The sequence below is a fragment of the Erinaceus europaeus genome, chromosome 3, assembly GCF_950295315.1.
Source record: "Erinaceus europaeus chromosome 3, mEriEur2.1, whole genome shotgun sequence".
Lineage (NCBI taxonomy): Eukaryota > Metazoa > Chordata > Mammalia > Eulipotyphla > Erinaceidae > Erinaceus > Erinaceus europaeus.
Window position 1 is genome coordinate 15,576,610 of NC_080164.1, and position 27,819 is coordinate 15,604,428.

Genomic DNA, 27,819 nt, shown 5'->3' on the forward strand with positions numbered 1-27,819 from the left:
CAGCCCTAGAGATGGCATAGCCGCTAGAGTGTTGGACTCTCACGCCTGAGGTCCTGAGTTCAAGCTCCTGCATCGCATGTGCTAGCAACAGTGATGCTCTGGTTTCCTCTCTTCCTAGCTTTTCTTTTCATCTAAAAACAAAAACCAACCAACCAAACAACAGCAAAATAAAACCCCTGGGCAGGTATTCTCTCTGAGCCACAGGGCAGCTTCAGTACCCTCAGAGCTGCTTCACTCAGAGCACGGGCAAACCCCAACCCCTTCCCCCCTCCTCCTGCCAGTCAAAGTCACAGGCCCTGGAGCCAACATCCACCCCCAAAGCCCGCAGCCCACGATCACGGTGCTGGTCACTCACCACCGAGAACTTGCCATCTCCGAACCACATGACCCAACGGGTGCCTTCGGCGGCTCGGCTCCGGCCGGTCATCCACCAGGACACGATGCGGCCCGGCCACCAGGAGAAGCCCCGCAGCTTCCCCCACACCAGCTCCCCAATGCCAAAGCCGCGACCGTCCTGGAGCCCCAGGAGGAGATGTCATTGTGGGGTCCCGTCACATGTCCCCCTATAGTCCCCCAGCCCTGGGCAATGGAATCCAGGGGACCTAAAGGGGCTCTGACCAAAAGAGCAGTAGTATTGGGGTGACCTGGGGTGAGGTGGGCAGGGGAACCCTCACCTCATACTCGGGCTCGTCATCGGCCGACTTGGTGGCGTTCTTGTCCCCAGCATCAGCGCCCACGGGCTCAGGCGTGGTGGCCACAGTGGGGGAGGCGGGGTCGGTGGGCTGCTGCATGGCGGGCGGGCTGGGCTCCTCCACCTTCTGAGGCTCTGAGGAGCCCTGGCTCTCCTCCACAGCATTCATCACTGCAATCACCTTGGCCTTCTTCTCAGCCTGGCAATGAATGAGTGAGCGGCAGAAGTTACCTCCAGAGCCCCACCCCCACCAGGCAGGGGGCTCCCCTTGGGCCTCTCTGGGGTCTGCAAGGAAGTCTTTCTTCCTCATCACGTGGAAGCACGGAACTCCAACCCTGTTCCAGTTTCCCCACCCCAACCTGTCATGAATTTTAGGCATTTTTTTTTTTTTACCAGGGCACTGCTCAGCTCTGGTTTCTGATGGTGTTGGGGATTGAACCTGGGGTCGTTGGTGCCTTTGTCATAAAAATCTCTTTGCATCACTGCTCTGTTATCTCTGCCAGCCTTCTACACAAATAGTCACCCTGGGTCTTAGCTTTTGCATTAATCCCCCACTCCTATCTCATTTCCTGATCAAGAATGAGAGCCTCTGGTCCTTTTCTCCACTTAAGAGATTCCCAGCTCTTGACTTCCGGGTTCCTGTTCCAGTCCAGCTGTGATATTCCATGGAGAGAAGTGGCCAGCACCCAAACTCTCGGGCCACCCTGGGACCCTCAGCAAGGCACCCACCCTCTGGTCTAATCCCCTCCCCTCCCACACACACATTCGCTCCATAAACAAGCCCAAGCCAATCTACTGGCCGCCAGTCACCCCACCCCACCCCACCCCCCACTGCACAGCCAGGGCATCTCCTCACCTCCTTGGAGGCAACCCTCCAAGACTGATCCTAATCCACAGTCCCATTCTCCCCTCTGCACCTGCCCCGAAGACCCTGCAGAGGAATCCCATCTCCACTCACCCCAGCTACTGAATAAGCCTCACATGGCCCAACCCACAGCAGAAGGGAGAAGCCCAGTGTCCCTGAGGCCCTTCCTGGCCAAGATCTCCCTAAGAGCCCGAGGGCTGGGCAGGGGCCTCCGAAAGGCAAAGCGTGAGTGCTCTAACCTGAGTCAGAGCAGCACAGCCATATTGCCTCTTCCTAAGGCATTTGGACTGAAGGGCTGGTGGAGCTGCTCCCACAAGTGTATGGAGACTTCTGAGGCCAATTGAAGGACTTGGGGTGCCAAGGCCCCTGCTTAAGGACCTTTTGTTAAGAGCTCAATGGTCTACTGTCTTGTAGATTCCTCTGATTTCCATTGTCAAGTCTCTTAACTTCCAGCCAGAGACCACATGGGCTGAGAGTGAGGAATCCAGGTAGTCAGGCCCGTTCTTCTGACTCAGCAAATTCTCCAGGGAGAGAGCAGCTAGGGGTGCTCACCGAAGGCCTGGAAGAGGGGCTCTGGGCCTTCTCCACCCCATCCTCACCTGGACAGGTCCCTGCTCTCAATTACCTCCCCTCCTTCCTCCCAAGGTGTGCGGTGGGCACAGGCCTCTCTGAGGAAGGGAGATTTTCTAGGAATTTTCAGCTGCAGCCACAGCTCCACTCGCCTAGCTGTCTCTGCTCCCTTCCTTTCACCTTGGCAAACAGGATGCTGATAACTTGGGGGCCATCCAGAGGCCCTGTCCCATGTCCCTAAGTCCCCAGGGCACAGCAACTCTTGCAGGTGGCAGGTCACTTCCCCAGCAAGCAGCTTTGGGAGCGGGAGGGAGCCGTGCCACCCTCTCCTCACTCCCCCGCAGCCCCCTTTGTCTCTCTGCTCATCGCCATCCAGGCTGAATACTTCCACAACTTCCCCAGGCTGTCAGCTCTGCCGATCAGGGCTGCAAAGGCATCCACCCCCAGATGTCGGGTGCTGCACCCACACCCTGCACAGCTCAGGCAGGAGGGGGAGGAAGGGGGCCCCCACTAGCAGGGCCTGCAGGGGTGAAGGAGGGAAGGAAGGGGTTGAGCCCAGAGGGAAAGGGGAAGAGAAGGCCAGGCCAGTGGGGGAAGGGCCTCATTAGAATCGGATGCCTCTGCTGGGGAGACTCTCCTCCCCTACACACAATGGGCGCCCCGTGGGGTGAAAGGCTGCTAGGTTGGCCCCCAGGAGACCCAAGCAGACCCCCGACCCCTGCACTGCAGCTCCAGGAACCACTTCTTGGCCTGCATTGGTCCTGCCTGCGCAGCTCCCGGGACAGAGGACCGCCCCGTCCAGTCCCGGCTCCTGCCTTCCTCCACTCAGGCTGCTTCCGCTTCAAAGGTCAGAGGTCTGGGTGCCCACGCGGACTGCTGAGGGAGCTGGTCAGGGTGCTGGTGCAGTTAACCCCTGGCTGCCCCCGGTGCCCGTCCTCTCTTAGGCTGCCCCCCTACACACACACACACACACACACACACACACTGGCAGGGTGTCCCTGCTCCCTGCCCTCCGGGTGACTCCAGGAACAGGTTGGGAGGACAGTGTCCCAGCAGAAAGGTGGGGGGCAGTGTGGTCCACCAGCCAGGAACATGGGGTGTCCAGGTAACGCCAACCAGAAGCTCCGCGCTCCGCACAACTCCTGGCGCCCAGCTGGGCTAGGCCAGGGATTCCGCAACTTTGTTCCACCGTGGTCACTCGCAGCGGGTGAGGGGGGCTCCTGCCTGCCCTGACCCCTGACCCCAGAGCCCCCCCCCCCCCCGCCAGTGCAGGTAAGAGTAGGGGCTTCGGGGAGGGTGGGGATGCGACGGCACCACCTCAGCATCCCTGGGATGCGGGTCAGGAGGCAGGATAGGCAACTGTGTACCCCGAGGGCTGCGGCTCGGGGACCCTCCCCGGCCCCTAGCCCCCAGCCCCCTCCCGGCTCCCAGGGCTCCGTCCAGGAACCTACCCATAAGGCCAGGTGCAGCCCCTCGGTCCGGCTCAGGTGTGCGCCCGGGGCCGCCGCTCCGTAAGTAGCCGCCTGGCCGGGGGGGAGGGGGAGGGGGCGGCGGGCCGGGGGAGGAGGGGTCCCGGCGAGGGGGAGGGGGGGCCGGGGGGGGCGGGCTGGAACACTTCTTTGTCTAGAACTCCAGGTCACGTGGGCCCCGCTGGAGTGCCTGGTTGGCTGCGGGCGGCCGGGGGAGGGGGCCGGCGCTCGGGTCCTGGCGCTGGGCCAGCCCCTCTCAGCCCGTCCGAGGGGCGCAGGGCCCGGGCTCAGCCGGGCCCCCCAAGCTCCCCCCGCCCCGCCCCGCCCCCAGGGCCCCGCCCCCTGCGCTGCCCGGGCCGCCCCGCCCCCTCACTCCCAACTCGGCCCGAACCCGGTTGGGGGCGCCCTCGGGGAGGTGGGGGGAAACGAGCTTGGAAAGGGGGGGGTCGGGAATGGGAGGGACTGCGGCGGTGGGGGTAGAGCGCCGGCCCAGGCTTCCCCGGAGATCCAGGGCCGTCTGGGGAAAGCGGGAGAAAGTTGTGCTGAGTGACGCACCTAGAAGCACAGCCCCCCCCAAAAGTTAAGGCGAATAAGAGGCGCGCCGAGACTCGCCAAGGCTCCCAGCGCAGGCGCCGCCAGAAGAGCGCGCAGACACCGGGGGAGCTGCCGCACTGTCGGGGGTCGCTCTTCACACTGCAGGTGGATGGGGGAGGGGACCACAGGCGTGCCTGTTGGGGGGTGCAGAGGTAAGGCAGCGCCTGGCCCTTCACCCCTAGGCGTGAACATCTGCAGCTCCAGAGTCCTTCACTCCTGACCCCCAGCCTCCAGCTGGAGCCTCTAGGTGCAGCCGAAACTATTTCAGGCCGGGCCGCAGAGCAGAGGCCCCCACGCCAGCCTCCACCCACAGCAGATAAGGAGTCCGGCCGCCCCGCTCTCACAGACCCGACTGGACCTGGAGGCCACAGCTAAGCAAACACGTGTCCCGATAACCGACCAGCCAGCAGCTGAAAGACAGAACAAATGGTCTAAAGGCCAGAGGAGGTGGGCGGGCCAGACAGCTTAATGGTGATGCCAAAGACTTTCCTGCTGGACTGCTAGGTCCCAGGTTCAATCCCCAGTACCATTACAAGCCAGAGCTGAGCAAACAAACAAGTCGGTTCTCTCAAGTGCCAAAGAGGAGAGGTGGCATCTGCTGCCTCTAGCCCAGAGCTACGCTGCAAGGGAAGGTCCACTCTCCTCCCTCCCTGTGGGCTTGAAACCCGCACAGCAGGCGAGCTTTGCGCAGGGAGGAGGACCCCTGGCCATAGGGCCTCCCACCTCCAGCGGCTCACCAGCAGATCCTGGGTACCTGGCTGGATCTCTTCCTGCCCCATGGCCCCAGACTGGATCCCCTCCTGCCCCATGGCCCCAGGTGTGCTGCAGGGACATCCTGAAAGCAGAGTTGAGTCCTCATCCAAACCCAGTATGGTGCCTCCAAATCCTCCCTGTCACAGCCCCCAACCAGGCCCCGTGGCCCCCAAATCCTCCCTGCCTGTAGGGACCCTCGGATTCTCTCCCAGCGGAGGCGTCTGTCCTTGGGCCTCAGCCATGGGCCTTGTCTCATTTTCTAGAAAAGTGGAGGTGGCGCAGTGGGTAGTGTGGGACTCTCAAGCATGAGGTCCCGAGTTTGGTCCCCAACAGCACATGTACGAGGGTGATGTCTGGTTCGTTCTCTCTCCCCTATCTCTCTCATTCAATTAACAAAGTCTTTTTTTTTTTTCAAGTTGGAGGGGAGTTGGAAATTCAGGGTCAAAGAGATAACTCACTGGGTAGGATGTCTTGACCGTGCACTCTGGTCCAGATTCAAACCCTGACACCTCATGGGAGGGCTTGTAGCACCAGAGGAAGCTGTGACACTGTGGCCTCTCTTCCTCTCTCCCTCTCTCTCTCTCTCTCTCTGAATTAAGAGGGGCACCCTGGTTGCCAGGTGGTGGTGCACCTGGTTGAACACACGTGTTACTATTCATAATGGCCAGGGTTCAAGCCCCAGGCCACTATTTGCAGGGGGTAATCTTCACAAGTGGTGAAGCGTGGCTGCAGGTGTCTCTCAGTTTCTCTGTGCTATCATATTCGGATAGTAATTAATTTTAATACAAAAGGTCTTTTGAGTAATGAAATCACACCTGCATGAGGCCCAACTGCACCAAAAAATAAAACAAAACTGCAAGCACGAGGCATGGAGCGTCCATTGTCCTCTGAGCAGACAGTGTGCACGTGCGGCGCTATGGGAATGAGGGAAGTCGCGCCAGAGGGTGGGCGTGCAGCGGCACAATGAGCTCACTCTCCAAGCCCACGCAGACCTTAGGAGTTACCCAGCCACTGCAAACTGCACCACCTCTGAAAAAGAAGTTTCCAGATCCCCTCACATCCTCCACTCTGACTTGGAGGTGTACCTCCACCCAGGGACTCGGGAACACACCTGTCTGCTCTGCCCACTTGAACAGCCTGTGTCCACCTCGCAGGCCCAGCACAATCACCCAACGGGAGCCAGACTCAAAGGTGTCCCCTTGCCAACTGTGCCCTTTTCTCTGCTATAGCTGTGACACAAAAAAAGGTGACTCTTAGTCACTGGGACAGGGGCATCTGTTCTTGGTGCTCAAGAAGCAGTGGCAAGACCCCAAAGCAGAAGGGACCCCAAATCTAGGACAAAGAGGCCAGGAGAAAGCCAGGGGGCATTCCAGAACTGTCAGGTCACTTATATCCTTGACCTTCCAAAGTGGCCCTTCCAGGGGAAGGACTGGGATGGGAGAAGGGCTTTGATGGAGACAAGGGAAGCTGGGCATATTGAGGGCTCACTTGGATACTTTGCCATGTGTGTGATCAGGTTCCAGCCTGACCCCCACACCACACTGAAGGAGGCTTCAGTGCTGTGGTCTCTTTCCCCCTCCGCCTCTCTGTGTCTATAAAAAAGAGGGGCCGAGGGGTGGTGCAACCAGTGGAGTACACGTTACCATGTGCAAGGATCCAAGTTCAAGCCCCAAGCCCCCACCTGCAAGGGGGAAGCTTCATGAGTGGTGAAGCAGTACTGCTGGTCTCTCTTCCTCTCTCCTAGCTCTCCCTCCCTCTCAATTTCTGTCTCTACCAAGGTAAATAAAGTATTTTTTAATGACAAAAAAAAAAAAAAGGAAGGTGGCTGAAAAGAGGGGTTCTTGGAAGATGTGGTGAACACAGAGAGGCCAAAGGAAATTCAGGGAGCTGCCAGCCTGCCGAGAAGACAGGGTGACCTAGGTGTGAGGGCATAGAGGGCATAAGCTCACTGGCAGACAGATGGCAGTGAGTCACCAGCCGGGTGACGTCACCTCTAGGGGAGGCCAGCCTCTCTCAGCCCCGCTCCTGTATTCATCCAGCAAACTTCTGCTGTGAATAATTACATTTCCCAGTGGCTCTGACACAGGAAAGTGGCCAGAAAGATGGAGGACAAATGCCCTATTAGGACAAGGACACAGCCTCCCTAGGACACACCATTCATTCCACGTCACTTTCTGGTGTGGTCAGCCACTCCTGCTCTCAGAAAAGCGTGGTCTGCAGGCCTTGCAGGACAGAGCTGAGACACCAGACTGTGACCCTCTCTACCCCCGAAAATAACACACACTCCACAGGCTCAGGCAGGAGGGCCAGGCTGGTGGTGACTGCATGTTCAGCTTCCCAGAGGGCTGTGCGCAGCCAAAACCGAGGGCTGGCAGGAAGGGTGTGTGTGTGTGTGTGTGTGTGTTAGATACATCACATGTGACACAATTCACTGAGTCCCTTCACTCAAAATCAGTGGCCACGGACCTGAGGAGGCCATCTCTGCAGAGTCATGCACTTTCAACCACAGAGCACAGCACCCCTGGGCCCCAAGACCGGGGAGGCCCTATCCAGCAAAAGGCCATGATACAAAGACGGGGTGTGCCCTGAGCTTGTCCCCCTGCCCACAGCTCCAAGGCCTGCTGCTCTCTAAACGTGCCCCCTCAGCCTGGTGCACAGTGGGCAGAGCACTGGACTTGCACGTGTGAGTCCCCTCACTCAAACCCCAGCACTGCATATGCCAGTGATGCTCTCTCTGAGTCCTATTTCTCTCTCTCTAAATAGTTTTTATATCGTCCTTATTATTACCTTTATTTATTGGATAGAGACAGCCAGAAATCAAGAGGGTAGAGGCGATAGAAAGAGAGACACCTGCAGCTCTGCTTCATCACTTGCAAAGCTTTCCCCCTGCAGGTGGGAACCAGGGGCTCTAACCCGGGCCCTTGCACATTCTAACAGGTGCGCTCAACCAGGTGTGCCACCACCCAGCCCCTGAGTCCTCTTTCCCATCAGTAAATCTTTTAAAAATATTTATGTATTTATTGCACAAAAACAGAGAGAAATCAAGAGGGAATGGGGGAAATAGAGAGGAAAAAAGAAATGAGACCTGTAAAAAAAAACTAATCAAGAAAGACACCTATAGCACTGCTTCAGTGCTTGTGAAGCTTCCCCCTGCAGATGGGGACCAAGGGATTGAACTCAGGTCCTTGTGCTCTCACAGGTAGGTGTGCCATCACCTAGCCCCATTCAGTGAATCTTAAGGAAGAACTATGCCCTTTTCCTGCCTCTGTTCCTCGCCCTTCTCCTGGAAGCCCTCCCTTCCCCCACAAGCCAGAACCCTGCCCACCTGCCAAGACCAGTCCACCAGAAGGTTTCTCCAGACCCGACCTCGCCAACGCAACCACTGACCAAGCCTATTTAGAGTAGTTACGGTTGAATGGAAACCGTAACTACTCTAAGGAAAGGGGAGACAGCATAATGATTCTGCAAAGAGACCCTCCGTCACGCGTGAGGCTCCAAAGCCCCAGGTTCAATCTCCTGTACCACCATAAGTCATAGCTAAGCAATGCTCTAGTGAAAATAAAAGGGAGGCCCAGGCGGTAGTACAGAGGTTTAAGTGCACATGGCGCAAAGCACAAGGAATGGAGTCAGGATCCCGGTTCAAGCCTCCGGACTCCCCACCTGCGGAGGGGGTGGGGGGTGGGGGGAGGGGGTCGGTCACTTCACAGGCTTTGAAGTAGGTCTTCAGGTGTCTATCTTTCTCTCTCCCTCTGTCTTCCCCATCTCTCTCAATTTCTCTCTGTCCTATCCAACAACAATCATAAACAAGGGCAACAAAAGGGAAAAAAAATGGCCCCCAGGAGCAGTGGATTTGTAGTGCAGGCACCAGAGACCCAGTGATAACCCTGGAGGCAAAAACAGATACAGATTGAATGACAAATCAGTGTGCTACTTGCTCTAGCCACAGTCTGAGTATCCAGTGCAGCCAGAGGCTACTGTTGTGGATGGCACAGAATTTAGACGTGTTCACCATTCCAGAAAGTTTTGTAGTAGCCTCGTAGACTCCCCTCCCCCCACTGTCATTCCTCCAGTCCCCCAAAGCACTCCCCCCCCTTAATTTGTTTATTTATGAGAGCGAGGAGAGAACCAGATCATCAGTCTGGCACAACAATGCCAGGAATCAAACTTGTGACCTAAGACTTGAGAGTTTGTACCACCTCTGGGGCTGCTCCCACAGCATTTTGTAACCTTAGCACCTTGGTAAGAGTGTGAGGTCTTTCTCCTCCTCTAGATGAAAGACTCCCAGGGGAAGGGAGGGGCAGAGCTCCTGACAGACCCTGAACTGGCATCAGTGTGGTCTTGGGCACCTCCTCTGGCATTCAGGTCAGGGACAGGGACACGCCACAGTGAAATTCTTGCCCCAGAGTCCAGGTGTCTCTGCTCCCCACGCCCCCACCCCGAAGCCCACATGGAGGGCGTCATCTGGACAGATGACCAGAACCCAGCTGCTGGCGGCAAAGCTAAAAATAGCACAAGTTGGCAGGACTTGTTGCTAAGGCGACTCGGTCACCAAGCAGGCAGAAAGTGTCAACCTTCTCCCCACCCCTCAAAGCAGAGGCTGCCAAAGGGGGGAGACCCTGACTTGACAGGGGGCCAAGACTCCCACCTGGAGAGGGTCTGCCTCCTGGCAGCTCCATGGGGGGGGCTCGCCCTCAGTAAGCCGTCTCCATGGAAACCACCAATGGGGTGAAGCACCGACCCCTGGAAGGGAGGCCTCTGCCTGGAGCTGGTTGTTATGACAACGCCCCCCCTTCCTGTCATTCTCTTGCCCCCACTCCTCCGGTGGGGGGGGGGGCTGGGGCTTGGCTCCAGTGAGGACCAGGAAACACCAGCTTCCTGACCAGTCACCTGCAGGCCCCCGGACGTGCAGTCTGCAGCTCCCCTTCCTTCCTGGGACACCCCAAGCTCATGTGGGTTAAATTGTCTCAGGAACACCCCAGGTTTTGTGGAAAGACAGAAGGGGGGGTGCTACCTCCAGAGATCAGTGGGTGAATCTAGCCAAACCTCAAGTAGCAGCCAGGAGGTGGTGGTGCAAGCTTGAGGCCCTGGGTTCAACCCTTGGCACCTTCTACTGCCGAGTGATGCTCTGGTTCTCTTTCTCTCTCATAATACTTTTTTTTTCCTGCAGGGGTCTTCACACCTTCACAATTCCACTACTCCTGGCTGACTATCTTGTTTTGCTTGTTTTCTCCAGATTGTGAGAGGAGAGGTCTGGGAGGTGGTGCAGTGAGTAAAGCATTAAGCTCTCAAGCATGAGGTCCTGAGTTCAGTCTCCAGCAGCACATGTACCAGAATGACATCTGCTTCTTTCTCTCTCTCCTATCTTTCTTATTAACAAATAAAATATTAAAAGAGATAAAGAGACAGCAGGGTTCCTTCTCTTTTAAATAGAAACTTTTAAAAAATTATTTTATTTTTGAGAGAAATGCAGAGAGAAAACCAAAGCACTGTTCAGCTCTGATTTATGGTGATGCGGGGGACTGAACCTGGGACTTTGGAGCCTCAGGCATGAGTCTATTTACATAACCATTATGCTATCTCCCCCACCCCTCTTTCCCTCTCTGTCTCTCCCTCTCTTCTTAAATTATCCGTCTCTACCCAATAATTTGAAAAACAGAAAATAAGAGAGGCACTACAGCTTGGGTCCACTGTGTGTAAAGCTTCCCTTTTGCTCAGTGGTGCTCCCTGTGGTGGCTGGGGGCTCAGATCCGGGTCTTTGCACGTGGCTGGCGTGCATTCTGCCGGGCGAATCATCACTTGGTCGCATAAATAAATGTGGTTTTTAATCTCCCTGCTTGTTACAATAGAGGAAACCGGTCTAGAGCAGAAAGCGGGAGAGAGGAAGGCAGGGGCTGGGTGGGCTGCTTCTCCAGTACCCCTAGGATACAGGTGCGCCTGTGTGGAAGAGCCGGGTAGAGAGAGCCTTGCTGGGGACTCAGCACCAACCCCAAAGCCAAGTCCAGAAGAGGCGCAGCAACAGGACAAACATGGGGCTTTGGGGAGCTGGGACACGCCCCTGGCCAGTCTGGCTGGAGACCCTTTGCCAGCCTCCCAGGAATCCACCAGGCAGGAGGCCCAGGAACTCCAGGCCCCTGAGTATCTGCCATCTGCACACCTGGAGGACAGCAAGGAGGCGGCAGTATCAGACTCTGCTATTCAGGCATTCAGGCCGTCCCCCACTCCATACACACACACACACACACACACACACACACACACACACACACACACACACAGTCACAGCCTCACTCAACAGCATGTAATGAATCAGAGGAGTGCATTATGACAGAGACAGTTCCCTGGGCGTGTCAGGGTGGGGGTATCGGGGGCGGTCGGGATGAGCCAGCAGTGGGGACAGCTGCTCATTCGGTACTCGAGAAAGCGATGCCACATCTTCGAGGTGCCGGCCATAGCTTCCTGTCTGGTGTGCTCAGTCAGATCTATCCTGACCCACAGACAGATGCCAGGCGGGGAGCCCCCATCCCGGATCCCCCTCCTGGCTCCACTGTGCCCAGCAGCCACCCCCATCTCTGCTCAGCACCCACCTCTCCACAGAGGCTCCCACAGCCCTTCCTCCTGCTCAGCCAGGTGGCCCCCACCCACCCTCAGCTCGGAGCTGCAGAGGTGCACGGCTCACCCCCAAATGTGAGCAGAAGGGGTCTGGGGGCAGGCAGTGCCAAGTGTCCCCAGACCTCCCTCGCCCAGTACCAGGAACTTCAGCAGAAGGAAGGGCTGTGACGTCCTGCGGCAGCTACCCTCAGCCCCTGACTGAGTACCTCACTCCTGGGCATCTGAGGATCTTGGGGTGTTAAGCAGCCCAACGGCACCGGGAAAGGACTTGAGGGCAGCGAGGTCTTCACCGAGCTTTTGGAAGAGGACGCTGGGGAGCAATGCTCACTCATTCCTACCTGGGGCGTCTGAAGGGATCCTGCAACCTGGCAGAGGTGTGGGGCTGTGGCCCAGGCTGCTTCCGCCTCCCCCACCCCCCATCTTCAAGGTCAAAGGGAGGAGCTGGTGGGAGGGGCACCATTCAGATTCAGGGTTGCAGAGGCTGGGGGGTGAGGGGGGAGCCTTGCAGCCCAGCTTACAGGTGAGCAGCCCCGAGACCAGCAGGGACCATCTCCATCCCAAAGGACACATTTGAATGCCTTTCCGGTGATCCCCCACCCCCATCCCGGGTACCCAGAGAAGGTGCCGGAGAGCCCTGAGAGCCACCGGGCGCTCTTTCAGAGATCCCCCTGCAGGGCCGAGTAACCACCCGCGGGTGCTGCGGGCACGTTACCCGAGGACTGGCAGTTCCCAAGCTTCCCCAAGAGCTAGTCATCTGGGAGCGCACTCTAGACCTCAGGATTTAGCCTCTTTGGCTGGGGACAGCCTCCCCTGAATGTCCAGAAAAGCAGGCTTCTGAGAGGGGAATATAACATAATGGTGATGCAAAAAGCCTTGCATGGGGGCCAGGCAGTGGCGCACCTGGTTACCAGGGTTCAAGCCCCTGGTTCCCACCTGCGGGTGAAAGCTTCACGAGTGGTGAAGCAGGGCTGCAGGTGTCTCTTTCTCTCCCTATCTTCCCTTGCCTCTCAGTCTCTATCCAATAATAAATTAAAAATAAAATATTAAAAAAGAAATAAAAATTATTTTTTAAAAAAGCCATGCATGCTTGAGACCCCAGGTTCAATCCTCAGCACCACTAGAAGCCAGAGCTTGGCAGTGCTCTGCTAGACAGACTAACACTGGCTTCCAATAGCATCTTGAGTCAGTTTAAAGCAAGCCCAACTTAGGATGTTTGGTTTTGCCTTGTGTTTTGAGAGGGAGAGAGAGATACATGCACCCAGGTTCAATCCCTGGCACCTCAATGAGCCAAAACTGAGTTATGCTCTGGACTGACATTCCCTCTCTTTCTCTCTCTCTCTCTCTCTGTCATAAAAACAATTTTTTTTTTCACCAGGATAATCACTGGAGTTCGGTGCCAGCACCATAAGCCCACTGCTCATTGCACACACACCCCCATTTTTACTTAATAGGACAGAAAGAAATTGGGAGAGGAGGGGAGATAGTGAGAGAGAGACACCTACAGACTTGCTTCACCACTCATGAAGCATGCTCCCTGGAGGTGGGGAGTGGGCTCGAACACAGGTCCTTGAGCATGGTTAATGTATGCACTCAATTAACTGGGTACACCACTGCCTGTTCCCCAAATAAACAGCTCTTTAATAAAAAAAAAAAAAAAAAAAAAAAGCAAAGGCTGAGGATATATCTCCTAGAACTGCTCCCCTGCCCCTCACAGACTGCTAATATACCAATCTGATTTCAGTCCAGGCTGCCCACTCTGCCGGTTCCCCGACCCGTGGAGTCCAGGAGATGTCAGTCCCCACCCCCCAGAGCCCCAGCTGGTACCCCCCACTTAGCAGGCGCACAGCAGTCCCCATTAGAGGGTCTGTGGCCCAGCAGGAGCTGCCCCCCCTGGACCGGAAGCCCTGTGGCCAATGCCCCCAGGGGGCTCTCAGAAAAACAATAAACACATGAAAAGGTACTCAAGCTCACTCACCAGCTGGGAGGCCAATTACACTCCTAGCAAGACCTGCTTTTTTCATCCCTCGGATCAGCCAAATATTGACCATGACAGAGGTGCCGGTCTACTGATGCCCTGTTCACGGGAGGATGGCTGGCACTGCCCTCTGCAGAGGACAATCTGGCAGGCTGTTGCTATGCGAATGTACATTCCCTCCCACCCTATGGCTCTCTTTCTAGGCCTCTATCTCAGGGAAGCACTCAGATGCTGGACCAAGGACGCCTGGTGCTTCTGCAGTAAAACACAGTCCACCAGGTGGCTGGACAGAGCGGAGCCGTGAATGTGGCTGCGTGGTTCAGACTTGGTTTAAGTGACAACTTAAGCTGTTGTAAGATGAAGCTACAACGTGGCTCCATTTGTGGAAGAAAGAAAACTGGGTTTGAGCCCCTGCTCCCCTCCTGCATGGGAGACACTTCAAGAGTGGTGAAGCAGGTCTGTAGGTGTCTATCTTTCTCTTTTTTCTTTCTTCTTCTTCTTTTTTTTTTTTTTTGTTTCTGTTTTTAAGGAGAACACTGCTCAATTCTGGTTTTATGGTGGTGGTGGTTGAATCTGAGACCTCAGAGCCTCAGGCATAAGTCTGTTTGCATAACCTTTATGTTATCTCCCCAGCCCTCTCCCTCTCTATCTCCACCTTGTTTCTCAATTTCTCTCTGTCCTCTCTAATAAAAATTAGAAAGAAGAAGAAGAAAAAAAGATGGGGTAAAGGGCTGGGGAGACAGCTTAATGGTTATGCAAAAGACTTAATTTCATGCCTAAGACTCTAAGGTTCCAGGTTCAACACCCAGCACCACCATAAACCAAAGCTGAACAGTGCTCACTACTCTCTGTCTCTTCCCCTTTCTCTTTCATATATATGTATTATAAAACAGAAAAGAAAATGTAACCATAAAGCAAAATTATACATTTACACAGGGAGAGAGAGAAAATATATTGTCACGTACACAAAAAATGGGTCCCTTTGTGGGGGAATTAAAATCGTGGGAGGAGTGGATTTTTCAAAATTTATTTTTACAAACAGACTCTCATGCCTGAGGCTCGAAAGTCCCAGGTTCAATCTCCCGTACCGCCATAAGCCAGAGCTGAACAGTGCTCTGGTTAAAAAATTAAGATTTATTTTTAATAAGAATTCATTTGCACAATATGTAATTTGAGTCACTTCAGAAAACTCCTGTGGTGCTGTGGTTTTCTCTCTCTCTCTCTCTCTCTCTCTCTCTTTCTCTCTCTCTCTCTGCCTAGGTGGATCTACCATCATGCTAGTAAGGGCTCTCAGGAAATATCTCTCTCTCTCTCTCTTCCTCTCTCTCTCTTCCTCGGCCCCCAGTGTACTCCAACATGTGGGAGTTCTCAGTTTTCCTGAATGAGGTTTAAAATTCCTGGAGGAAAAAGAAAAGAAAGAAAGAAAATCCCCAAAGGCAGGGGTAAATAGCATAATCAGTATGCTAGGAGACTCTCATGCCTGAGGCTTCAAAGTCTCAGGTTCAGAAATCGGGTGTAGCACAGCGGGTTAAGCACATGTGGTGCTAAGTGCAAGGACTGGTGTAAGGATCCTGGTTCGAGCCCCTGGCTCCTCACCTGCAGGAGGGTCACTTCACAGGTGGTGAAGCAGGTCTGCAGGTGTCTCAGGTGTCTTTCTCTCCCCCTCCTCTCTCTATTTCTGTCCTATCCAACAATGATGACATCAATAATAACTACAACAATAAAACAAGGGCAACAAAAGGGAAAATAAATAAATAAATATATTTTTTAAAAATCCCAGGTTGAATCCCCTATGCCACCATAAACCAGAGTTCAGCTGTGCTCTGGAAAAAAACAAAGAAGAAAAGAATATCCCTAGGGGGTCAGGCAGTAGTGCAGCAGGTTAAACATACATGTCACAAAGCACAAAGAACAGTGCAAGGATCTCAGTTCAAGCCCCCACTCCCCACCTGCAGGGGGCTCGCTTTACGAGCTGTGAAGCAGGTCTGTAGGTGTCTGTCTTTCTCTCTCCCTCTCTGTCTTCCCCTCCTCTCTCCATTTCTCTCTGTCTTATCCAACAACAACAGCATCATCAACAACAATAATAATAACCACAACAACAATAAAACAACAAGGGCAACAAAAGGGAAGAAAAAAGTCTCCAAGAGCAGTGGATTCATGGTGCAGGCACCGAGCAACAACAATAATCCTGAGGGCAAAAAAAAAAAGAGAGAAAGAAAGAAAAAGAAAATCCCTGAGCTCTTGTTATCTGCCAGCCCTGAGTTGGGAGCTTGTAACTGACTTAAATGCACAGCAATGAACGCTCCAACATGACGTCCTGAATTTGGTGCCTGGTGACCCTCTGGTCAGTCAGTCAGTCTCTCTCTCTCTAGCCAGTAAATGAAAATATATCTAGGGCCAGCAAGACAGCTCTCTTGGATGTGTGTGTTGCTTTGCTAAATGCAGGACCCAAATTCAAATATGGACCCCATTGCACTGAGGAAGCTTCAGTGCTGTGGTTTCTTTCTCTCTTTCTCTCTTTCTTTCTTTCTTTCTTTCTTTCTTTCTTTCTTTCTTTCGAGAGAAATGAATAGAGGAGGGGAAGACAGAGAGGGGGAGAGAAAGATAGACACCTGTAGACTTGCTTCACTGCCTGTGAAGTGCCTGCAGGTGAGGAGCTGGAGGCTTGAACCGGGATCCTTAAGCTGGGCTTTGCGCTTTGCGCCACGTGCGTTTAACCCGCTGCGCTACCGCCTGACTCCCTCAGTGTTGTGGTTTCTTTCCCTTTCTGTCACCCTATGTCTTTTTTTTTTTTTTTTTTTGGGTTATTGCTGGAGCTCAGTGCCTGTACTATGATCCACTGCTCCAGGTGGCCATCTTTTTTTCCTTTTTTTTTTTTTTTTTTGGATAGACACAGACAGAAATTGAGAGAGGAGGGGGAGACAGAGAGAAAGACAATTGCAGATCTGCTTCACCACTCATGAAATGTCTTCCCTTGTGTAGCATCCCCCCCCCCCGCAGGTGGGGAGCTGGAGGTTTGAACCCAGATCCTTTCATGGGTCCTTGCACTTCATACTATGTGCACTGAACCTGCTACACCATCACTTACCCGCTGCCCCTCTACCTCTATCTTAAAAAAAAACAAAAACAAAAAAACTTTAAGGGCTGGGTGGTGTGTACTTGGTAGAGGACTCAAGTGCAAACCCTGGGTCCCTGTGTGTGTGTGTGTGTGTGTGTGTGTGCGCGCGCGCGTGTGTATGTGTGTGTGTGTGTGTTTGGGGGTGCTGGGAAAGTTTCAGAATGGTGGAGCAGTGCTGCTGGTGTCCCTGTCTTCTCTATAGCCCCTCTCTCCCTCTCTTTCTTTCTTTCTTTCTTTCTTTCTTTCTTTCTTTCTTTTTCATTTTTTTTTTTTTTAACCAGAGTACTGCTCAACTCTGGCTTATGGTGGTGCAGGGGATTAAATTTGGGATTTTGGAGCCTCAGGCATGAGAGTCTCTTTGCACAACCATTATGCTGTCTACCCCCGCCGCCTATTTCTTTCTCTTGAAGAGAAAGAAAATGGCTGCCAGGAGTGGTGGTGTCGGTGTAGATACTGAGGCCAAGATAACCCTGGTGGCAAACAGATAAATAAAATTAAAAATCTTTAAAGAAAAACTCTTCTATGAGAGGAAGGAAGGGAGGGAGGGAGGAAGGAAGGAAGGAAGGAAGGAAGGAAGGAAGGAAGGAAGGAAAGAAAGAAAGAAAGAAAGAAAGAAAGAAAGAAAGAAAGAAGGAGAAAGGGAACTGGCAAAGGAAGGAAGGAAGGAAGGAAGGAAAGAAAGAAGGAAAGAAAGAAGGAGAAAGGGAACTGGCAAGTGCTGATGTCTTAATGAGGACAAGGGAGGGTCACATGCAGAGGCCCAGAGAGCAAGTCAACATCTGGACTCAGCCTCAAGGCACATGGCCTCCTTCCAAGGCAGGGGCAACAGGATGACACTTGTCATCTCCCCCTTTTATTGGGGCTGTGCAGCAGCCCTCCTGAGTCTCCCCCTTTCTGTCTGGAGCTGGGGCTGGAGACCTCACACTATAATCTGGCTTTGGAAGCTTCAGAAGGGGCGTGAGGTGTAGAAATTCCTGAGCCCTAAGACCGCCCATCAGCCAATCAACATCACATCGGCATCCTTGCCCACCCCCCACCCCCTGCCTGAAGCACCCCTTGGCCAGGCTAGTTCCAGGGGTCCCTTCTGGAGCTACCGCTGGGCTCCCTCTGGTCACGTGCTGCCTATCTATCAGGATTTGGCAGAGAAGCAAGGACCTTGCCCTCCTCTGGGGTGAAGCACTCCCCCTCCCCTGTGCCCACCCCCTTTGCCAGGCCCTGGGAGGTGCTGGGCTAGAACAGCCGAAGACGAGGAGAGGTTACAGGGCACGGCCTTGCCAGACCAGAACTCCAAGCCCAGCTGTCTGCAGCCCAGGAGACTAAGGGCTTGAGCTTAGGGGTGGGGGTGGGGCTTCCACAGTCACAAGCCTCCCCCTTGCTTAACTGAGCACAAAGGAAATGCACCTGTTATCTCTGGTTTTCCAAAAGCTGGGGAGGGGGGGACTTCTTCATCATTACTATTAATTGCAACTAAAAGGAGGCTTCCAAAACTCCTCCCTCAGAGGAGCCAAAGAAGCGAGGTTCCGGAACTGGAGCTGTAGACTTTCAGCAGACTCTCCCCCCCCCTCCACCCCCGCCAAGTCAGCAAGGTCTAAATGTTTGGCTTGAGGCAATGAGAGGGAAACCTGATGCCGCGCATAACAAAGGGTTAAAATGTAAAGGCCTGGGGCGGAAATCGCTTCAGTGTTGCAATAAACTTTCATGCCAGAGGCACTGAAGGTTTTAGGTTCAATCCCCGCCATTACCATAAACCTGAGCTGAGCAGTACCCTGGTAAAATAATAATAACAACAGCCCAAATAATAAATAATTTCAATATTTTTATTAAATTAAATCAAATTCAATTTTTTTTTTGCCTCCAGGGTTATTGCTGGGGCTTGGTGCCTGTACTACAAATCCACTGCTCCTGGAGGCCATTTTTCCCACATTGTAGTTGTTATTGTTATTGTTGCCATTGCTGTTACTGTTGTTGGATAGAGTAGAGAGAAATCCAGAAAGATGGAGAAGACAGAAGGAGAAAGACAGACACCTGCAGACCTGCTTCACCACCCATAAAGCCACCCCCGTGAAGGTGGGGAACCGGGATCCTTATGCTGGTCCACATGGAGCTTCGCGCCATGTGCACTTAACCTGCTGCCACCACCGCCCAGCCCCCCTTTCTTATTTTTTAATAAAATGTAGAGGCCCAGGGGCTGGGGGCTGGATAGATGTCCTCAGAAGCAGCACACTCAATATTCCATCTCCAAAGAACACAAGAATCTTTCCCATCAGACCCCTGCTCACCCACCACCCCCTTCTCTGGTTCACTTCACTCAGACCCAACTCCTCACAAAGCCAGTGTTTGTGTTCAACTAAAATACCACCTCCTCCAAGAAGCCTTCCCTGGCCACATCCACCTTCACACCACAGGTACCCGATAGATTCTCTCTCACACCCGTTTCCTGGCTTTCTGCCCCTCAGCCCCAGCACATTGCCAACGCCATTAGGGCTGAGGTGCACATACCCCCCCACACACACACACCAGTGCCCAGCACCAACACCTGCACAGACTTCTCTGAAAGACTGACAGTGACCCGGGTGCTGTCTGAGGAGGGTATTATCATTACCAGTAGCATGGCTGGCCCTGGAGCCTCACCTCCCTCTTCCAGCGTGCCAGCCACTCATCCCGTTTGCGCTTGCTGATGTAGTAGGGGTCCCCCGCCTGGAAGGTGAGCCTCGGCATGGGGCGTTGGCGCAGGCTGGACTCCCAGCCCAGGCCACCCCGCAGCCGGCCACGGGAGCCCTAGGACAGAGAGACAGACAGACAGATGTGAGGACTGGGCCACTGTGGGGAATGCTTCCTCCAGGAAGGGGAACTGAGCCATGCACCTCCAACAGGAAGATGGAGCTGGGGGCACCCCTGAGATGGCTGGGAGAACCCCCCCAATCTGGGGACAGGTGGGAGCCATAGTGCAGGAAAGGGGGGGGCTGGTCCTGGGAGGGGGCAGCTGGTGAGCTGCTGGGGTCATCCCTACCCTCACACACACCCCCAAGCAGGACCCCTAGGCACACAGCCACCCTCACCACAGGGCAGAGGGGGATGCTCCCTCCCTCCCTCTTTCTCTCCTTCCCTCCCTCTCTCCCTTTCTCCTTCCTTCCCTCTCTCCCTCCCTCCTCTTCCCCCTCCTTCTCTCCCTCACTCCCTCTCTCCCTTTCTCCTTCTCTCCCTCACTCCCTCTCTCCCTTTCTCCTTCTCTCCCTCACTCCCTCTCTCCTTCTCTCCCTCCCTCCTTCTCTCCCTCCCTTTCTCCCTCTCTCCCTCCCTTTCTCTTTCTCTCCCTCTCTCCTTCCCTCTTTCTCTCCCTCCCTCCCTCCCTCCTTTCCTCCCTCCTAGAAGCCACAGGCTTCACAAACTTGCCTCCATTTTCATGGCCTCGATGCTGGTCTCCTTCTGTTCTTTGCCTGTGGGGAGGGGAGAAGAGGGGCTGTCCACGGGCAGTCATGGCTCTCAGGGGTGCATGTGGTAACTCCAGGTCCCACCAGGTGTGAGGTCCCTGAATCACAGCTGAGGTCCACAGGGACCTGGGACTGGGGTCTGGGGTGAGGGTGAGGGTGAGGGGCTCTGTCTCAGCCCCCAGAACCTGCCCCAGTCCCTCAACTCCTCCCAACAAGAGAATGCCCTACCCACCCACCCACCTGAGACCCACAGCCCACCAGGAAGCTTCTGCTCATGTTTCTGGGCTGCAGGGAAGCTGCCCTGGGAGAGGGCAGAGGGGCGCAAGGCCCAGGAGCCAGACACTGTGGCCCATTCCTGCACCCAGAAACTAGAGACCCCTGGAGGGTGCTGTCCTGTATCTGCACCTGTGCTGTGCCCCACTCCCTGCCCCTCCCAGCCCAGGTCCTGCACTCCAGGGCCCCCATGGTCTCTCCCTGTCTGCTTCTTGCTGAATCAAAGCAGGTGAAGGTTCTAGAACTGTGAGGCCAGCGAAGGTCAGGAGCACAGAGCCGGGCTGGATATGTAGTGGGTGTGCAGTAAACTGCCCTGGCTCCCCTGTGCCCAGGCAGCACCCCAAGTCCTTCCAGCTTCTCTGCACAGCTCTGCCAGGCCCAGGTTCCAGGAAGGGACCTGCTCCCCAAAGCAGACAGATGCCCCAGCCATGTCCTCATCTGTCCTTGGGGCGTCATTCACCTGCCCCCCTCCCCAGGCCAGTGTGGGCTCAGAGGTGTCTCCCTGAGTTTCTATCCTCTCCCCCTCTCTCTCCCTCTCCCTCTTTTTAATATATTTATTTATTTATTATTGGATAGAGACAGAAATTGAAAGGAAAGGAGGAGGGAGAGAGGGAGAGAGGCAGAGAGACACCTGCAGCCCTGCTTCACCATTCATGAAGCTTCCCCCCTGCAGGTGGGAACCAGGGGCTTGAACCTGGGCACTTAACCGGGAGTGCCAACACCTGGCCCCCCAGCTTCTATTCTCTCTGGGGGAGGGATAGGGACCCCCAAAGCCCTCCTTCTCCAGAGGCCAGGAGACCTGAGCAGGATGGGACAGTCACACTGAGGCTGGTTTGTGGTCACTCTGTGTGTGGGTAAGGCAAGAGTGCGTGGTGGTGGGGGGGCAGAGAGCCCAAAGCAGAAAAAGCCACCACTGGATTGCTGTCGGGGACTGAGGGAGAAGTGAGGTCCCAGGACCGTCTCTCAGTCCTCAGCCCCAGAGACTGTCTCTCTCTATTTCTCACCAAGAGGCCCTGAGGGTCTTCTCTGCGCATGTCCCCAGGGAGGGGGTCAGTTCTGGGCTACAGAGACACCCCTCTCCAGTACTGGGAGAGAGGGAAGTTGGTACCAAAACTTAGAGAGAGGGGGCTGATGAGCAGAGAGACATAGGGTGATACTACAATGGAGGTGAAGTCAGGCGGAGTGGGGGGTCGCCAGTGGGGGCCTTTTAAAGGCTGTGTCTCACAGGACCCCCCATACACACACTTCCTTGACACTGTCTCATTCACCACAGCTGCCCCTAACTTGTTCTCCTGTCTCCTACATGGGGGGCTCTCCCTCCTTATTCCGGACTTCCCCTCCTGAGGCAGGCAGGCTAGGAGGTCGCACTTTTTTTTTTTTTTTTTTGGTTTGCAAGTTTCTGGGCTGCTAGAAGGTGGCACCCACCCTCGGAACAGGATGGAGATAGGGGAGGAGGAGGTGTTCTTTGGGGTGAAGCCTTCGCTCCATGTCCTCTGACTTTCGGAGGAGTCCTCTTTTCACCAGAATGAGAAAAGCAAGGCTGAGGGGGGGGCTGCAGAGCTAGCTAGCTGAGATGACCTTTCCTTTCTTTTCCTCTTCAAAAAGAGAGAGAAAAGAAGGAGGAGGAGGAGGAGGACAAGGACAACAAAAGCCTCACTCTGGCGCAGATGATGTTGGGATTCGAACTTGGGACCTCACACATGAGAGCCCAGTGCTCTAACCACTCTGCCACCCCCTGGGCTCCTAAGGTCAGCTTTCAGGGCTCTTGACCTCAGGCCAGCTCACTTTATGGTTATCCAGCCTTGATGTTCTCTCTCTCCCATCTGCACCCCCACCTCCTCCTCCCTTTCCCCATGTTCCCCCAGACAGAACTGCTTTTCCTGAGGCAAGTTTCCAACCATCTTTCTGGAATTTTTTTCTCTGGCAGGCTCTGCACATGCCCACTTGGAAGGCCGTGTGTGTGTGTGTGTGTGTGTGTGTGTGTGTGTGTGTGTGTGTGTGTATACCTCTCTCTCTCTCTTACACGCACACTCACACACACACACTCACACACACACTCACATACACTCACACACACTCACACACACACATACACACACACACTCACACACACACTCACACACACTCAAACACACACACACACACTCACACACACTCACTCACACTCACACACACTCACACACACACTCAAACACACTCTCACACACACACTCACATTCACACACTCACACTCACACACACACTCACACACACACTCACACTCACTCACACACACTCACACTCACACACACTCACACACTCACACAAACATACACCCCCCCACACACACATACACTCACACACACAACTCACTCACACACTGTCTCACACACACACTCACACATATACTCACACACACACACTCTCTCACATACACACTCACACACACACACTCACACAAACATACACCCACACACACACAGTCACACACACACTCACTCACACACACACTCAAACACACACTCACACACACACTCACATACACATACACTAACACACACTCACACACACACACATACACACACACTCACACACACACTCACACTCACTCACACACACTCACACACACTCAAACACACTCACACACACACACACTCACACACACTCACACACACAAACATACACCCCCCCACACACATACACTCACACACACAACTCACTCACACACTGTCTCACACACACACTCACTCACACACACACTCAAACACACACTCACACACACACACTCACATACACATACACTAACACACACTCACACACACACACATACACACACACTCTCACAAACAACTCACTCACACACACTCAGACTCACAAACACACACACTCACACACACACTCACACACACACTCACACACACTCACTCACACTCACACACACTCACACAAACATACACCCACACACACACACACTCACACACACTCTCACACACACACACACTCACACACACATACACTCACACACTCTCAGACACACACACTCACACACACTCACACATTCACACACACTCACACATTCACACACACTCACACAAACATACAACCACACACACAGTCACACACACACACACTCACTCACACACACACATTCACACACACTCACACACTCACACACACATACACTCACACATACATACACTCACACACACACTCACACACACACTCACATACACACTCGCACACACACTCACACACACACGCTCACACACACACATGCTCACACACTCACACACACACACTCACACACACGCTCACACACACTCACACACATGCTCACACACTCACACACACACACTCACTCACACACACACTCACACACACTCTCTCTCTCTCTCTCTCTCTCACACACACACACACACACACACACACACACACACACCCGCTGGGCTGTGTGCTAGTCATCACTTGTTGCGGGGGTCAGCTGCTGCCAGCTCACCGCTGACGGTCTGCTCTGGCTCAGACCCGCCACAAGCAGGCCAGGCTGCTGTGCCTTCCAGGGTGGCCTGGCAGGCTGGATGGAGACCCAGGGCAACTCAGGTCCCCAGGGCTGGGTGGGGTGGGGCAGGGTGCGGAAGTGCTTCCCCACTCAGCCCAGGGCCCCCCAAGTTCCCTAGACAATGAATTCAAACAGGAGGCCAGGCAGGGCTTGCCTGGGGGTGTGGGAGCAGCCATTATCCTAATTCAGGAGCTGACCCCAACCCCTTCTTTCATGAACTGGGTAATTTGCGATGTGTGACTTCACATCTCTGAACCTTCAGTCCCCCCACCTGGGGGATGGGGGTGAAGAGTCTTCCTCAGGTGGCTGGAAGGAGAATGGAGACAGACAGAGGGGAGCTTCTCACTCTCCAGTCGGGTGGGTTTCTGTCCACCCAGGAGGTCTCTCTACCCTGCACCCCTTTCTCTTCCTTCAGTTTACGATTATTGTTGTTGTTGTTGTTGTTATTTTCCCCTCTGCAGGTCATTGGATATGGTAGCATGTGTGCTCCACCACCATTGGGCCACGGGGACCAGGCAGGCTGTAGGCCACTTAGCAATCAGTCAGCCAGTGTCAGGCTGGGGCGTTGGCTCAGCTGGCCGAGCACTGGATCTGCGAGCCAGAGGTTCCCAGTTCAGTGCCTGGCACTGCACATGCCAAAGAAATGCTCTACTGCCTCTTTTTCTGTCATCTCTGTCTCAGGTGAAATCCTCTCTCATAAGTAATAAAATCTTGGGGTCCAGCAGGTGGTCCTTATGCATGGTCCACATGCTACCATGCATAAGGACCAGAGTTCGGGCCCAGGATCACCACAAGACCTCCTCTGCCCTCCATCTCTGCTGTCACTTTGCCCCTCAAGGACCCCTGCTCCCTGTGACAGGACCCCAGTCCCCCCTCCACCCAGCCCCTTCCAGGAGCCAGATGGCACAGTGAGCTTCCAAATTCCACAGCGAAGGCACCTGGAGGCCTGCTCATCTGTCCCTCATCCCCACCCTCCTCCACTCCAGTTGGGTGGGCTTCTGGAGGTCTCTCTACCCTGCACCCCCTCCCTTCCTTCAAGTTCAGAGCAGCCCGCGTGAACTCTTCTTCCAGAGGCAGGCTGATTCCCTCATGAGAACTTGTCTCTGTGTAGAAGCACACTTACAGAACAACCGTTTTGGCAGGGGGTGGGGTGATGCAATTGGTTGGACACCCATGACTATGCACAAGGACCCAGGTTCAAGCCTCCGGTCCCCACCTATAGGGGAAAGCTTCAAGAGCAGTGAAACAGGGCTGCAGGTGTCTCTCTGTCTCTCCCCTTGTATATCTCCCCCTTGCCCTCTTAATTTCTGTCTTCTCAAATAAACAAACTTGAAGACTTTTTTTCAGGGACCAGGAGCTGGCAGACCCGGTTAAGTGCACATGTTAGCATGCACAAAGACCTGGGTTCAATCCCCTGCTTCCTACCTGCAGAGAGGAAGCTTTACAAAGCAGTGAAACAATACTGCAGGTGTCTGTCTCTCTAGCCCCTTTGCCTCTCAATTTCTCTCTGTTATATCAAATTAAATTAAGTTTTAAAATCTTTTAAAAAAGACTTTTTTATTTTTTAAAATTATTTTTCATATTTATTTATTTATTTATTTTCCCTTTTGTGGCCCTTGTTGTTTTTCATTGTTGTTGTAGTTATTGTTGTTGTTATTGATGTCATTGTTGTTAGATAGGACAGAGAGAAATGGAGAGAGGAGGGGAAGACAGAGGGGGGAGAGAAAGATAGACACCTGCAGACCTGCTTCACCACCTGTGAAGCAACTCCCCTGCAGGTGGGGAGCCGGGGGCTCGAACCAGGGTCCTTACGCTGGTCCTTACTCTTCGCGCCACCTGCGCTTAACCCGCTGGGCTACCGCCCAACTCCCCCAAAAGACTTATTTTTTAAAAATTTATTTAACCAAAACACTGCCCAGCTCTGGCATATGCTGGTGCCAGGAGATTGAACCCAGAGCCTCAGAGCCTCACGTGCTCCTTTCGGCTGGCTCCCTGGAAGCACACATGCTAGTGTGTTTTTCTCACTGGAGCCTGTGTCCCCAGCTGGCGATGAGGTCTGGAGGGCAAGAATATCAGGCTTTCTGTTCCTGAGGGTCCCCCCCCCCACTCTTGATACAGGCGGCCTGGGTGTGTAATGAACCCCCACAGACTGACTGAGGCTGCCTTGGCTTGGAGGCTCTGCCAGCATTCACAGGATTGGCTGACCTGGCGGCAGACAGTGGGGACCCCCAGCTTCCCCCCACAGGACAGGTGGGGGGCAGGACTGTCAGGTGCCCAGGTATTGTGCTTACACACCTGCCCCTCAGGAGGAGGGACAGTGCCCTCTCCTTGTTCTCTTCCTAGTCACACCTCTTGATCCCGAGAACAACCCCCCCCCCCCCCAGTGGAGGGATCTGGGGCCTGAGCGCTTCTTGCAGAAGAGCAATGACAGAGGAAGAACACACATGGGAAGCCAGGGACCAGACAGGGTGTGTCCCAGGTCCTGGGGATGTCCCTTCTGCCCTGGGGACCTCAGCAAGTGACCCCTACCAAGGGCCCCCACTTTTCCCCATCACCAAAGAGAAAAAGATGCCTTTTGGAGCCGCGAATTTGGAGGAGTCAGTCAAACCACTGTGAGTGTACACTTCCCCGCAAAGTGCTTGGTGGCCTCAGAAATGCTGGGTGATAATACAGGAGAGAAAAGTTTGTTTGTTTGTGTTTCCCAGAGCCCTGCTCAGCTTTGGCTGATGGTGGTGCTAGGGGTCGAACCTTCAGTGCTTCAGGCATAAAACTCTTTTTTGCATAGCCATTGTGCTACCTCCCCAGCCCAGGAAAGATAGGTTTTTTAAAATATATATATATATATATTTTTTTAAATATGTATTTATTTCCTTTTGTTGTCCTTATTGTTGTTATTGTTGCTGTTGTTATTGATGTTGTTGTTGGAAAGGACAGAGAGGAATGGAGAGAGGAGGGGAAGACAGAGAGGGGAAGAGAAAGAGAGACACCTGTAGACCTGCTTCACTGCTTGTGAAGCGACTCCCCTGTAGGTGGGGAGCTGGGGCTCAAACCGGGATCCTTATGCCAGTCCTTGTGCTTTGCGCCACCTGAGCTTAACCCACTGCGCTACCTCCCGACTCCCCGAAAGATAGGTTTTTAATAAGCAATTTGGGAGCCAGGGAAATAGCTCACTTGGATAGTGCAGTCTTTGCCATGTACACGACCCAGGTTCAAGTCTAGTTCCCACAGCATTGGAGGAAGCTTCAGGGATGTGGACTCTCTCTCTCTCTCTCCCTCTCTCTGTCTCGAGTAATTAAATCTTGGAGAATGTCTTTTCCAGAGATGCTCTCTTTGGCATGAATACTGTGTTTGCATCCAGGCTTTGAAAGGCAGTGAAGGCAGGTTGATAGCCAGTCAGTCCAAAGGGACTGGAAGCGGGGTGCCTATGCACACCCGGCAGGCAGGCCCCAGAGCAGGTGGGGGCAGTGTGCAAACTGCCAAGTGGAGCCTCGTAACTGACACGTTTACAGCTCACTTGGCCCCAGGTCCCACTGGTGTCACCTGAAAGGGAAACTTTCTAGGGAAGAGTGTCCCCAGAAGAGGCTTGGGCTGGCCACCTCCCACCCTGCACCCCCACTCTGCCACAGCCGGGGCAACTAGAGGCATCTGCCTAGGGGTAGGCAGGCAGCCCAGACCAGGGAGTGCAGACACAGTGGCCCCTAGAAGACACAAGGGGCTTGTGGGAAGAGTGAGCAGCCTGTAGGGCTGCCCCTCCCATGACCACGGCCTTGCTACATACACTCTGTCCCAGATCCAGCCACTCTGGGAATCTTTCCTCCATGAGAAGCCCACATGCCAGACTTTATGGATTTCTAAATACTGGCAGCCAAGCTTCTCAACGTTGCAAACACTCGGTGGGCCAAATGAAGCGGGCTGCCGGCAGCTAGCAGCCCGCAG

The 27,819-nt window shown here is 54.1% G+C and overlaps 1 protein-coding gene across 6 annotated transcripts in view; it reads right to left on the reverse strand.

The window, feature by feature from the left end:
- The window catches only part of DNMT3A (DNA methyltransferase 3 alpha), a 113,528-nt gene that overhangs the window by 25,436 nt on the left and 60,273 nt on the right, over window positions 1-27,819 (reverse strand). For 3 of the 6 annotated variants that reach the window (XM_060186679.1, XM_060186678.1, XM_060186681.1), the window contains 4 exons: window positions 20,038-20,081; window positions 19,276-19,422; window positions 675-890; window positions 356-514 (listed from right to left, as the gene is read on the reverse strand). In XM_060186679.1, the coding sequence (XP_060042662.1) occupies window positions 356-514; window positions 675-890; window positions 19,276-19,422; window positions 20,038-20,081 (566 nt within the window). Of the gene's footprint in view, window positions 1-355; window positions 515-674; window positions 891-3,577; window positions 3,706-19,246; window positions 19,423-20,037; window positions 20,082-27,819 lie in introns of those variants that run through there. The other 3 variants (XM_060186682.1, XM_060186683.1, XM_060186684.1) reach the window with 3 other exon arrangements.